The sequence below is a fragment of the Eleutherodactylus coqui genome, chromosome 2, assembly GCF_035609145.1.
Source record: "Eleutherodactylus coqui strain aEleCoq1 chromosome 2, aEleCoq1.hap1, whole genome shotgun sequence".
NCBI classification, from domain to species: domain Eukaryota; kingdom Metazoa; phylum Chordata; class Amphibia; order Anura; family Eleutherodactylidae; genus Eleutherodactylus; species Eleutherodactylus coqui.
Window position 1 is genome coordinate 322,809,712 of NC_089838.1, and position 14,765 is coordinate 322,824,476.

The 14,765-nt window shown below is 38.7% G+C and overlaps 1 protein-coding gene across 1 annotated transcript; it reads right to left on the reverse strand.

Moving 5' to 3' along the window:
* Window positions 1–564: 564 nt before the first annotated feature.
* On the reverse strand, window positions 565–14,719 carry LOC136612992 (uncharacterized). The gene is made up of 4 exons (XM_066593774.1): window positions 14,587–14,719; window positions 13,885–14,217; window positions 7,101–7,212; window positions 565–1,753 (listed from the first exon to the last, which is right to left on the reverse strand). The coding sequence occupies exons 1-4, from the start codon at window positions 14,636–14,638 to the stop codon at window positions 1,102–1,104; spliced, it is 1,149 nt and encodes a 382-aa protein (XP_066449871.1). The 5' UTR covers window positions 14,639–14,719; the 3' UTR covers window positions 565–1,101.
* Between the last annotated feature and the right edge of the window lie 46 nt (window positions 14,720–14,765).

Genomic DNA, 14,765 nt, shown 5'->3' on the forward strand with positions numbered 1-14,765 from the left:
TTAACCGAATCGGAATCTTACCAAAACGCCTAAAACTGGTGGACAACACTGCTTAAAAGCTATAAAAGCCTTGTATAACACTCCCAGAGTGCCTGGTATCTACTCTCAGAGTGCTACACAAGGCTTTTATGGCCTTAGACAGTGCTATACACTGGTGCTCAGGACTAGTATTGAGCGAACTGAACCAGTAGAGCCCCGTTACAGGTAAAACTTTGCTAAAAGCTCAGTTTGGGTTTGTGTCAAATTAAACTTTTAGCAAAGTTTAACCTAAAACACTGGTAATACTGGTTCGGGTCACTCAACCTTACCTAGGGGTGTAAGGTTCTTTATGCCTTGCCAACATGAGTCTCCACAATAACGTCATCAATATACGATGGAACACCAGAACTGCTATTTCTACTTCAACGTCCCTACTTTTTTCTACGTCCCTACTTTTTTCTATGCACCCCCCAATGATCAGACCTGTCCCTCTTGGAACCACTGCGGTTTTCTTCCATCCTTATGCAGTATTCCGTTTCAGATCTCTTATACCAATCCAAGTTGACAAAAAAATTCAGGCTTAGGTGAAAATTTTTGAAAAACTTTATTTAGTACGATGAGCATGAAAGTGAAGACAACGAAGATCCGGTATATGTAACAGTCTTAGAATGCAGGAAAAAATATTATGTTTCCTCCACAGTCTATAGTGTACACTAAAAGAGGAAACCAAAAACGTTGAGCCATCCATAACACTTACCAAGCTGTTTGAGGGCCATTGCAAAGGTGGCTTCTTCATCTCCCCAACATCAGGGCTTGAAGTGCTGGTAGTAGTATGTATTATTGGTAATTGGGATTTCCTCCAATGGAGGATCGATGAGTTGGGTTATGAATTCCACCATTCTTGGCTAAAATTGGCAATGAGACGCAGAAGGTCCTGATTCATATGAGGGGAGAGGCAAAGGAGTTATGTAATTGCATCCAAAAGATGTCCATCCTGGAGGCTATAAAGACAGACCTCCACCCTTCAAGGTCCCCTATATTCTTAGACCCTTCAGGGTAAGATGTTTTTTTTTCAACCACAAAATCATGAGCATATACAAAGTCCTATGACATGGTCATAATTTATGTGGCTGTCGTTGGGATGGGAATCCCAGCCCGACCAATATGATACATGGGATTGATGGCTGTGAAGGGAGACTCTGGTGTGCTCGGACAGTTTAATCTGGAGGGATGTGGAGAAGCAATGTCTTCAGAGGAATAGGATGTACCCTCGAATAACCAGAGGCATGATTTTGTGTGGTAATGAGGAATGGTGGATGTAGTATCCATACCTTCATGTGAGAACATCTCAGGGGGATGTTGGTTTATGGTTGGTTCAACCTGTAAGCTTTTTACATTGCGTACCTTTGGGTATTGCTTGTGGCGAATGTGAATATTACTATAGATTGGCTGTGGTTTTGGTATGGCTTCACGTACGGCATGGTTCCTCGGAGGTGGGAGACTAGGAGGTGTAGGACTGATTTTCAAAAGGTTTTCAGGAGGACAATAACTGGTCAGAGTAGGGTTTCTTGGTGGTAGATCCCCAGAAGGTGGATGAATTGTTGGATGAGGATGCTGGAGATGAGCCCTGGTGGGTGATGGATTGTCACGTAGATCGGTATCATGAGGAGGTTCATATGAGATGTTTATGGAGGGTAAAGTTCTTCTGTAAGGAACTCGCGACCTCTGACTTATAGTCCATGATTGCTGCCTTCGACCTCTTGACATAAAGACCCTATTGTGGAAATATAACATCGATTAACAAAAGTATACACAGTACAGCATTACAGAGATGATATGCAAAGTGGGGACTTCTTCATATCATTGATTTTTTATAAGGGTCGGAGCTCCGTTTCAGATACAGAGCTCCAGGTCCCGCTTCCCATTACACAGTCATAGAATTAAAGGGGTTTCCAGAATTTGAAAAGCATTGCTGCTTTGTTCCAAAATTAGCTTCCAGTCCTGTCCATGGTTTGGTATTACAGCCAAGTCTCATTCAGTTCAATGGAGATGAGCTGAGAAACTAGACACAACCGACGACAGTTGTGGTTCTGTTTATGGAAGAAAGTAGTCATGTTTTTCTAATTCTGGACAACCTCCCTGTAAATATTAAAATTCTGACTCTCTACAGCCACCACTAGGGGGCAAAATGTATATGGATTCATACAGCTCAATGTTAACCCTTTCCAATCCACTGTCTGACGTCTAAAGACATTCTGATTGAAGGCTGTACAGCTCCGATGTTGGGGGCCTCTCCAACATGTCCCATACTGCAGTACTAGCTCTAGCCAGCAGATGGCACCATTGTATTATGGCAGAAAGAGAAAGCCCCCTAGGAAACCCTGAATCCAAAATTGGATTGCAAAGGGTTAAAATGTGAATGCAATGTGTAACTCCCATGGACTTTAGTAAAGAGAGCACTGCACAAGGGCAGCCACCTGTCCAGTTAGTCTCCTCTTCCGGACAAAGCTACTGCAGGACCCCCATTCTCCCAATAGATGGGGGTCTCAGTTTTGGGACTGACACCCATCACATAATTTAAACCCTTAATGACCATCCATGTGTTTTTGGAGAGCACTAAGGGGCTTTATTCTGCAGTATCGTCTTTTGACAGCAGCTGCATGAGAAGCCTGGTGTGGGTCTCACGTGCCAGGGAAAGTGGGTGCTCGGCTGTCTAATGACAGCCTTACACGCAGTCTAACACCGTGGACCGAAGATATCTCAAATCCTCGGCATTTAACCCTTTGCATGTCAAAGGCTGACAGAGGGAGGGGACTCCCTCTGTCATCTATCGGACTCCCGCAATGTGATGGTGGGGTCCCAATGGGTTGCTATGGGACCTGGAGGCTTGAATATAGCCTCTGGGTCTGCTAGTTATGGTGGCCTTTGAGGCTCAGCCTCTGGCTGACCTCAGGCTTTCTAATACAGTGTTATACTGAAGTATATTAGTGTATAAGAAGAGTGATAAAAGATGCTGATAATCAAGTCCCCCAGTGGGACAAAGATAAAAAGTTCAAAGTTTAAAAAATAATAGTAAAGAAAAAAGTAAAACCGCTGCCCCTTTACTATGTAAATACAAGGCACACGTCGTATCGCTGCGTTCATTATGACCCAGAAGAAAAAAGTTAGTACATTATGTAACCCGCAGAGGAACGTCATGAAAAAAATACACAAGCATGGCGATAATAGCTAATTTTGCCTATGTAGCTTTACAAAAAACTAAAGAGAAAGTGGACTCTTTAATGGTAGCCTATGTTCCTATGTTGATGCATCCGCTCCGACCGCGCCGTTTACAAAGGAAGGAAAATGTGAAGGCCGCGATAAACAAAAAATACATTATTCTTTTTAAAGTGTGCAAAAGTTGCAAAAAAAAACTAAACTCTGTATAAATTTGGTATTGACATAATTGTACCGGCCTGCAGAGTTAATGTAACACATTATTTACACCGCGCGGCGGCCGCTGATAAAAAACAAGTAAAAACATGCTAGAAGTGCAGATTTTGTTAATCTTGCCTCTGGAAAATATTGGAAAAAAGGCAATCAAAATGTCACATGTTCCCAAAAAATGACAGAAGATCATCCCACAAACAACCCGCAGAGCTCCAGTGATGGAAACAGAAAAAAGGCTCTGGCGACACGGAAGCAAATCTTTAAAAAAAGCAGAACAAAAAAAACCCATTAAACCTGGTATCTCCAGAATCGCACCGAACCGAGGAGAATGGGGTCACTTACTATTTATTTATATTGAACGCCATAAAACTGAAAACCAAAAAACAAATAGCAGGATCTTTTCTTTCCCCCAATCCCGCCCCCCCTCCCCCTCTCCCCCCCCCCCCAAAAAACCCTGAAAAATTAGTTGGTCATTAGGATTTCATCACTAAGGGGTTAAAGCATATACTGTGAAAATAGAATAGTTTTTATCATATTGCACTATTGGGCACTTCTTCAGCTGTGGGGGGGGTGGGGGGGGGGGTCGCTGGCCGGGCTCCATATCGTAATAATTTTTCAACATTTCAAATTGTACACATTTTTCAAATAAAACGGGGAAATAAACGCTGAAGGTAAGTTTAGTCAAGATTTAAAAAGGGCGCAATGGGTGAGCGCCACCTCTAGTTTATCTTAAAAAAATAATAAAGGGCAAAAAAAAATACATCTAGGGGGCGCTGTTTGTGCTTTCTGTGTTTTACTTTTACATTCTTTCTCCCCACTTTCAAGAAATCCTAACTTTTTTCCTTTCCCAGCGACACAGCTGAGGGAAGGGGGGGGGGGGGGGACGGGTTGTACCAGCGATGGCAGAAACCGAACGACGAATGAGAAGCCTACAGATTCCCACGTACCCCTCAGTCAGGTTGTTTATGCTGAACGTCCTTCAGATTCCCGTTGCATGTGGGGATTTGAACGATTTGCAGTCCATGTAGTAGGGTCCTAAGTTACCAATTACTCTATGGCAAAACTTGCACAAATCAGGCATTGCAATTCTTTTCTTCTGACAGTATTCACTGCTGTGCAGAATTAATGATGTGATATTTTAATAGATTGCACTTTTGATGCTTTTTTAAAATTTTTTATATTTTTCATTTTCTCTAATAATTAATAAATATAGATTTTACTTAAATTTTACTTTTCTCTCCAAGTCCCCATTAAGGACTTGAACCTGTAATCACTGGAGATGAGCGAGCACGCTCGGATAATGCAGCTACTTGAACGAGCATCACTCTTCTCGAGTAACTGCATTCTTGTCCGAGCAGGCTCGGGGCGGCGGCGGGGGGGGGGGGTAGAGTGAGAGAGATCTCTCTCTCCCCCCTGCCCCCCCCCCCCCCCCCCCGAAGCCTGTTCGGACAAGAATGCAGTTACTCGAGAAGAGTGATGCTCGTTCAAGCAACTGCCTTAGCCGAGCGTGCTCGCTCATCTCTAGTAATCACTTATATAATATAAGAGCTCATTCGCACAGGCGGTTTGTGGTGGTCTGTGCTGTCTGTATAATGTCCATGAAAAGTCTGGATGTAATACGGACCCAAAATATGTCCATGTGAATGAGGCCTAATGCAATCCTACAGTATTGCATTGTATTGTTTTCTTCCCCAGCCTTGTATTAAGATGCGCATCAAGCACATCTTCATAGGCGAACAATCATGGCTAACCCTAGGGGTCTTCAGAAGGCACCAGGCCGCCATGACTCCAGAACAGCACCCTATGATCTCTGTGGGACATTGAAATGCCACCAGCAGAATTAACAGTGGCATTTAGAGGGTTAACAGCCATGATTGGAGATGTCTCTGATGAGGGTTGTGGCTGCCAGGTGTCAGCTGTCAAAGATAGCCAACACCGGCTGTGTATGGGGCGAGCTCTGGAGCGAAAGGGGTTAAAAAATATTAGAAAATATAACAAAAAAGGTGCTAAAACGTAGGATTTGGTGATTTTCATGCTGTAAGCTCAAGTGAAAAAATTTTTAAAAAAAGAGTTTCAAATTGGTTTGAAAAAAGTAATTCTTCAGTTTTTGTTTGTTCTACTTCATGAAGAAAGAAAATGAATCCAAAATATTGTGAGGGGATTTTTGTGACAGCGGAGAGAAAAACGCCGTGTGGGGAAAAAACGGAGCCGATTGACCAAGAATTACCGCTAAGGGTTAAAAAAAATTACAAAAATGGAAATCTAAAATATCAAAAGATTTAACATCATCATCCATAAATAATCCCTAAATCCACTGATCCGGCGCTGGCGGAGAGACGCCGGTGCAGAATGTCTTGTGCCGCTCCCCCTCTCTACCGCCGGGGTCGGACCTCAATCACTAAACATCTATACAAAAACGTGTTCATGTCCTGCAGGAAGCAGCCGGACTGAATGCCCGTCACACCGTCAGGAAGCTTCTAGACACACAGGTCTAATGTCTGCATGGCTCTGGTCACCCTGCCTGGCCCGTTGTCCGGCTCCGCACTCGGTACCAACCGAGTCAGACATGTAACATCATAATATCAGGAGGTCTGTTGAAAAAACACGGTATAAAACTAAAAAAGTGCTACGCCCCAAATAGCTGAAGACATCTCCTCGGTGCTTCTAGGACTCTTCTGGTTACGATGACGCACTTGGTGGTTGCAATGACATCACTGCACATTTAGGCACAGAGGAACCAGAGTATCATGGCTGACCTAAACTACAGTACATAGAGGAGGTGAACCACACGGTAACCTAAAGAGTCCAGCAGGACAGAGGCTTCCGGGAGGCATTCAGCATCGTGGTCATTTGCTCCTATCTTGGATGCAGTTTGAGGTGATGGAGGTTTCAGATTAACACCAATTGCCACCACATAGCTTAACTGAACTCTATTGAGAAACACACTATGGAACCTAAAGCAGTCCTCAGACTTAAAGCGACCCTCCAGTTTCAGGGTAAAATTCTGTGAAAGGACCGTAGAGGCCCTGGGGTATATTACCTGCTGAGGTTCATCTCAGCCATCCCTTTAATCCACCTACTCCAGATCCTGTTTTCAGCAAGCCAAGATGGCTGCTACAGTCTGCAGACTACCTAATCCCCGAGAGGCCATGAGTAGTGGTAGACTACTGATGTACTACACCTGCCAGACCTGCTCATGTTCTTAGCCCATTATTTCATGCCCTTTCGCCTATTGAAACAATGCAATCACACTCTCGTTGTAGACCGCTCGCCTTTAATAATTCAGGTTTTCCCTCTGGCACGCTTGGGAGCTCCTGTGGTGGACAAATAAGGACCTTCCATGTATTGCGGACCACATGGGCATTGAAGGGAACTTGTCAGGTACCCAATGGTGCCTGGGCATCTTATGACATCTGTAGGGGCACTATTGAAAAGAGCCACCAAACAGTTCATCAAAGCATATTACATTAGAGTATCAGGTGGGGAGAGAGGGTTTATCCAACAAGCATATATTACTCATACCGACCGCCCCAACGCCCCGCGTAGGTTTGCTGTAGTCCAACTTCAAAAACGTTTTTCACTGCCAGATTATGATTCGTCAACTGAGATCAATCCTTATTTACCACAAACCACTACGCTCCAACATACCAACAACTATGTCACACTCCATCAGCCGTATTATAGGATCTTACCTGGAGCTCTTCCTCATCCAGCAGATATGGCATAAGACGGCAAAAGAGCCAATGACGAAGAATCCACCCCCCAGTAATGTCCCCAGTATGGCATATCTGAAGGCATAAGCAACTGAGAGGAGACAAGAGAACACGGGGTAATTATAAGACAGTATTATAGTAGTTATATTCTTGTACATAGGGGGCAGTATTATAGTAGTTATATTCTTGTACATAGGAGCAGCATTATAGTAGTTATATTCTTGTACATAGGGGGCAGTATTATAGTAGTTATATTCTTGTACATAGGGGGCAGTATTATAGTAGTTATATTCATGTACATAGGGGGCAGTATTATAGTAGTTATATTCTTGTACATAGAGGGCAGTATTATAGTAGTTATATTCTTGTACATAGGGGGCAGTATTATAGTAGTTATATTCTTGTACATAGGGGGCAGTATTATAGTAGTTATATTCTTGTACATAGGGGGCAGTATTATAGTAGTTATATTCTTGTACATAGGGAGCAGTATTATAGTAGTTATATTCTTGTACATAGGGGGCAGTATTATAGTAGTTATATTCTTGTAGATAGAGGGCAGTATTATAGTAGTTATATTCTTGTACATAGGCGGCAGTATTATAGTAGGTATATTATTGTACATAGGGGGCAGTATTATAGTAGTTATATTCTTGTACATAGGGGGCAGTATTATAGTAGTTATATTCTTGTACATAGGAGGCAGTATTATAGTAGTTATATTCTTGTACACAGGGGGCAGTATTATAGTAGGTATATTATTGTACATAGGAGGCAGTATTATAGTAGTTATATTCTTGTACATAGGGGGCAGTATTATAGTAGTTATATTCTTGTACATAGGGGGCAGTATTATAGTAGTTATATTCTTGTACATAGGGGGCAGTATTATAGTAGTTATATTCTTGTACATAGGAGGCAGTATTATAGTAGTTATATTCTTGTACACAGGGGGCAGTATTATAGTAGTTATATTCTTGTACATAGGGGGCAGTATTATAGTAGTTATATTCTTGTACATAGGAGGCAGTATTATAGTAGTTATATTCTTGTACACAGGGGGCAGTATTATAGTAGGTATATTATTGTACATAGGAGGCAGTATTATAGTAGTTATATTCTTGTACATAGGGGGCAGTATTATAGTAGTTATATTCTTGTACATAGGGGGCAGTATTATAGTAGTTATATTCTTGTACATAGGGGGCAGTATTATAGTAGTTATATTCTTGTACATAGGAGGCAGTATTATAGTAGTTATATTCTTGTACACAGGGGGCAGTATTATAGTAGTTATATTCTTGTACATAGGAGCAGTATTATAGTAGTTATATTCTTGTACATAGGGGGCAGTATTATAGTAGTTATATTCTTGTACATAGTGGACAGTATTATAGTAGTTATATTCTTGTACATAGTGGACAGTATTATAGTAGTTATATTCTTGTACATAGGGGGCAGTATTATAGTAGTTATATTCTTGTACATAGGGGGCAGTATTATAGTAGTTATATTCTTGTACATAGGGGGCAGTATTATAGTAGTTATATTCTTGTACAACGGAGGTAGTATGATAGTAGTTATATTCTTATACATAGGGGGCAGTATTATAGTAGTTATATTCTTGTACATAGGGGGCAGTATTATAGTAGTTATATTCTTGTACATAGGGGGCAGTATTATAGTAGTTATATTCTTGTACATAGGGGGCAGTATTATAGTAGTTATATTCTTGTACATAGGGGGCAGTATTATAGTAGTTATATTCTTGTACATAGGGGGCAGTATTATAGTAGTTATATTCTTGTACATAGGGGGCAGTATTATAGTAGTTATATTCTTGTACATAGGGGGCAGAATTATAGTAGTTATATTCTCGTACATAGGAGCAGTATTATAGTAGTTATATTCTTGTACAACGGAGGTAGTATGATAGTAGTTATATTCTTGTACATAGGGGGCAGTATTATAGTAGTTATATTCTTGTACATAGGGGGCAGTATTATAGTAGTTATATTCTTGTACATAGGGGGCAGTATTATAGTAGTTATATTCTTGTACATAGGGGGCAGAATTATAGTAGTTATATTCTTGTACATAGGGGGCAGTATTATAGTAGTTATATTCTTGTACATAGGGGCAGTATTATAGTAGTTATATTCTTGTACATAGGGGGCAGTATTATAGTAGTTATATTCTTGTACATAGGGGGCAGTATTATAGTAGTTATATTCTTGTACATAGGAGCAGTATTATAGTAGTTATATTCTTGTACATAGGAGCAGTATTATAGTAGTTATATTCTTGTACATAGGGGGCAGTATTATAGTAGTTATATTCTTGTACATGGGGGCAGTATTATAGTAGTTATATTCATGAACATAGGGGGCAGTATTATAGTAGTTATATTCTTGTATATACGAGCAGTATTATAGTAGTTATATTATTGTACATAGGAGGCAGTATTATAGTAGTTATATTTTTGTACATAGGGGGCAGTATTATAGTAGTTATATTCTTGTACATAGGGGCAGTATTATAGTGGTTATACTCTTGTACATAGGGGGCAGTATTATAGTAGTTATATTCTTGTACATAGGGGCAGTATTATAGTGGTTATACTCTTGTACATAGGGGGCAGTATTATAGTAGTTATATTCTTGTACATAGGGGGCAGTATTATAGTAGTTATATTCTTGTACATAGGAGGCAGTATTATAGTAGTTATATTCTTGTACATAGGGGCAGTATTATAGTGGTTATACTCTTGTACATAGGGGGCAGTATTATAGTAGTTATATTCTTGTACATAGGGGGCAGTATTATAGTAGTTATATTCTTGTACATAGGGAGCAGTATTATAGTAGTTATATTCTTGTACATAGGGGGCAGTATTATAGTAGTTATATTCTTGTACATAGCAGGCAGTATTATAGTAGTTATATTCTTGTACATAGGGGGCAGTATTATAGTAGTTATATCCTTGTACATAGGGGGCAGTATTATAGTAGTTATATTCTTGTACATAGGGGCAGTATTATAGTAGTTCTATTCTTGTACATATGGGGCAGTATTATAGTAGTAATATTCTTGTACATAGGGTGCAGTATTATAGTAGTTATATACTTGTACATAGGGGGCAGTATTGTAGTAATTATATTCTCGTACATAGGGGGCAGTATTATAGTAGTTATATTCTTGTACATAGGGGGCAGTATTATAGTAGTTATATTCTTGTACATAGGGGGCAGTATTATAGTAGTTATATCCTTGTACATAGGGGGCAGTATTATAGTAGTTATATTCTTGTACATAGGGGCAGTATTATAGAGTTCTATTCTTGTACATATGGGGCAGTATTATAGTAGTAATATTCTTGTACATAGGGTGCAGTATTATAGTAGTTATATTCTTGTACATAGAGGGCAGTGTTATAGTAGTTATATTCTTGTACATAGGGGGCAGTATTATAGTAGTTATATTCTTGTACATAGGGGGCAGTATTATAGTAGTTATATTCTTGTACATAGAGGGCAGTGTTATAGTAGTTATATTCTTGTACATAGGGGGCAGTATTATAGTAGTTATATTCTTGTACATAGGGAGCAGTATTATAGTAGTTATATTCTTGTAGATAGAGGGCAGTATTATAGTAGTTATATTCTTGTACATAGGCGGCAGTATTATAGTAGGTATATTATTGTACATAGGGGGCAGTATTATAGTAGTTATATTCTTGTACATGGGGGCAGTATTATAGTAGTTATATTCTTGTACATAGGAGGCAGTATTATAGTAGTTATATTCTTGTACACAGGGGGCAGTATTATAGTAGGTATATTATTGTACATAGGAGGCAGTATTATAGTAGTTATATTCTTGTACATAGGGGCAGTATTATAGTAGTTATATTCTTGTACATAGGGGGCAGTATTATAGTAGTTATATTCTTGTACATAGTGGACAGTATTATAGTAGTTATATTCTTGTACATAGGGGGCAGTATTATAGTAGTTATATTCTTGTACATAGGGGGCAGTATTATAGTAGTTATATTCTTGTACAACGGAGGTAGTATGATAGTAGTTATATTCTTATACATAGGGGGCAGTATTATAGTAGTTATATTCTTGTACATAGGGGGCAGTATTATAGTTGTTATATTCTTGTACATAGGGGGCAGTATTATAGTAGTTATATTCTTGTACATAGGGGGCAGTATTATAGTAGTTATATTCTTGTACATAGGGGGCAGTATTATAGTAGTTATATTCTTGTACATAGGGGGCAGAATTATAGTAGTTATATTCTCGTACATAGGAGCAGTATTATAGTAGTTATATTCTTGTACAACGGAGGTAGTATGATAGTAGTTATATTCTTGTACATAGGGGGCAGTATTATAGTAGTTATATTCTTGTACATAGGGGGCAGTATTATAGTAGTTATATTCTTGTACATAGGGGGCAGTATTATAGTAGTTATATTCTTGTACATAGGGGGCAGAATTATAGTAGTTATATTCTTGTACATAGGGGGCAGTATTATAGTAGTTATATTCTTGTACATAGGGGCAGTATTATAGTAGTTATATTCTTGTACATAGGGGGCAGTATTATAGTAGTTATATTCTTGTACATAGGAGCAGTATTATAGTAGTTATATTCTTGTACATAGGAGCAGTATTATAGTAGTTATATTCTTGTACATAGGGGGCAGTATTATAGTAGTTATATTCTTGTACATGGGGGCAGTATTATAGTAGTTATATTCATGAACATAGGGGGCAGTATTATAGTAGTTATATTCTTGTATATACGAGCAGTATTATAGTAGTTATATTATTGTACATAGGAGGCAGAATTATAGTGGTTATACTCTTGTACATAGGGGGCAGTATTATAGTAGTTATATTCTTGTACATAGGAGGCAGTATTATAGTAGTTATATTCTCGTACATAGGGAGCAGTATTATAGTAATTATATTCTTGTACATAGGAGGCAGTATTATAGTAGTTATATTCTTGTACATAGGAGGCAGTAATATAGTAGTTATATTCTTGTACATAGGGGGCAGTATTATAGTAGTTATATTCTTGTACATAGGGGGCAGTATTATAGTAGTTATATTCTTGTACATAGGGGGCAGTATTATAGTAGTTATATTCTTGTACATAGGGAGCAGTATTATAGTAGTTATATTCTTGTACATAGGGGGCAGTATTATAGTAGTTATATTCTTGTACATAGCAGGCAGTATTATAGTAGTTATATTCTTGTACATAGGGGGCAGTATTATAGTAATTATATTCTTGTACATAGGAGGCAGTATTATAGTAGTTATATTCTTGTACATAGGGGGCAGTATTATAGTAGTTATATTCTTGTACATAGGGGGCAGTATTATAGTAGTTATATTCTTGTACATAGGGGGCAGTATTATAGTAGTTATATTCTTGTACATAGGGGGCAGTATTATAGTAGTTATATTCTTGTACATAGGGGGCAGTATTATAGTAGTTATATTCTTGTACATAGGGGGCAGAATTATAGTAGTTATATTCTTGTACATAGGGGGCAGTATTATAGTAGTTATATTCTTGTACATAGGGGCAGTATTATAGTAGTTATATTCTTGTACATAGGGGGCAGTATTATAGTAGTTATATTCTTGTACATAGGAGCAGTATTATAGTAGTTATATTCTTGTACATAGGAGCAGTATTATAGTAGTTATATTCTTGTACATAGGGGGCAGTATTATAGTAGTTATATTCTTGTACATGGGGGCAGTATTATAGTAGTTATATTCATGAATATAGGGGGCAGTATTATAGTAGTTATATTCTTGTATATACGAGCAGTATTATAGTAGTTATATTATTGTACATAGGAGGCAGAATTATAGTAGTTATATTCTTGTACATAGGGGCAGTATTATAGTGGTTATACTCTTGTACATAGGGGGCAGTATTATAGTAGTTATATTCTTGTACATAGGAGGCAGTATTATAGTAGTTATATTCTCGTACATAGGGAGCAGTATTATAGTAATTATATTCTTGTACATAGGAGGCAGTATTATAGTAGTTATATTCTTGTACATAGGAGGCAGTAATATAGTAGTTATATTCTTGTACATAGGGGGCAGTATTATAGTAGTTATATTCTTGTACATAGGGGGCAGTATTATAGTAGTTATATTCTTGTACATAGGGGGCAGTATTATAGTAGTTATATTCTTGTACATAGGGAGCAGTATTATAGTAGTTATATTCTTGTACATAGGGGGCAGTATTATAGTAGTTATATTCTTGTACATAGCAGGCAGTATTATAGTAGTTATATTCTTGTACATAGGGGGCAGTATTATAGTAATTATATTCTTGTACATAGGAGGCAGTATTATAGTAGTTATATTCTTGTACATAGGAGGCAGTATTATAGTAGTTATATTCTTGTACATAGGGGGCAGTATTATAGTAGTTATATTCTTGTACATAGGGAGCAGTATTATAGTAGTTATATTCTTGTACATAGGGGGCAGTATTATAGTAGTTATATTCTTGTACATAGGGGGCAGTATTATAGTAGTTATATTCTTGTACATAGGGGGCAGTATTATAGTAGTTATATTCTTGTACATAGGGGGCAGTATTATAGTTCTATTTGTAATTACCTCTTAAATATTCACCATAATATCAGTTTACTACAATCAGCCAATGCTCTATCCTGTAGAAATGTGATATTTTGACTGTCTTACCATATTCTCCCTCGATGGTCATGCAGTTTTCATGAATACTCCCAGATGGGAATGTGACAACCTCACAGCAGACACACATTTCCTGGGTTATTATCTCCATCATGTAGGTTTTTTCATCCTTTTTATGTAATTTCACTGTCTCATGATATTTGGTGTAATTCCCCAAGTGTGGGTTTAGCACAGCTATGACACTGTATGTGCCGTTGGCGTGCTTCTCCTTCCAGTGCACCTGAGTTATCTGTTCCTCGTGGATCTGAGGCGTGCAGAAGACCAGGTAAGAATCGTGAGGTCTTTGGGTGATGTTTAGATCAAGAAGAGAATCTGATTGTTGTACTGGTCAAGAAATAAAGAAGACAACAAAACTGATTTATCTTCCACATTCCCGTTCAAAAATTCCACACAGCCCCCCCTCCCAACCACCATCGTAGTCTTCAGTACTACTGTCCTCATATGAGGGCGAGATCCCTCAGACACAAGGCCATGGTGCTAATTATGAATCCTCTCTAACTGTACGAGTCCTGTCTTCTCATTGGTTGGACCCCCACTGCGTGATCATCAGAACATTTTGGGGTCTAGGAATAACAGCACACATCTCCAAGTATGGTGGTCTTCACGCAAAGTACAGTATTTGATCTTCTATCACTCAACTGATGGAAGTGTAAGCTCATCATTACATATGAGAATAACCCAACAATGTCTTACCTGAAGCTGCTTCATCTAGATAGTAGAAGAATATGAAGAGCAGTCGCCTCATCTTCAGACGCAGTAGACAAGACACACTGAGAACCGGAGAGGAAATGCTGAGTGACAATACTGAAGCACAGGAAAGAGGAGGAGAAGAAGACAAAGCTACAGAGAGAAAGTAGGTGGTAAGATAAAGA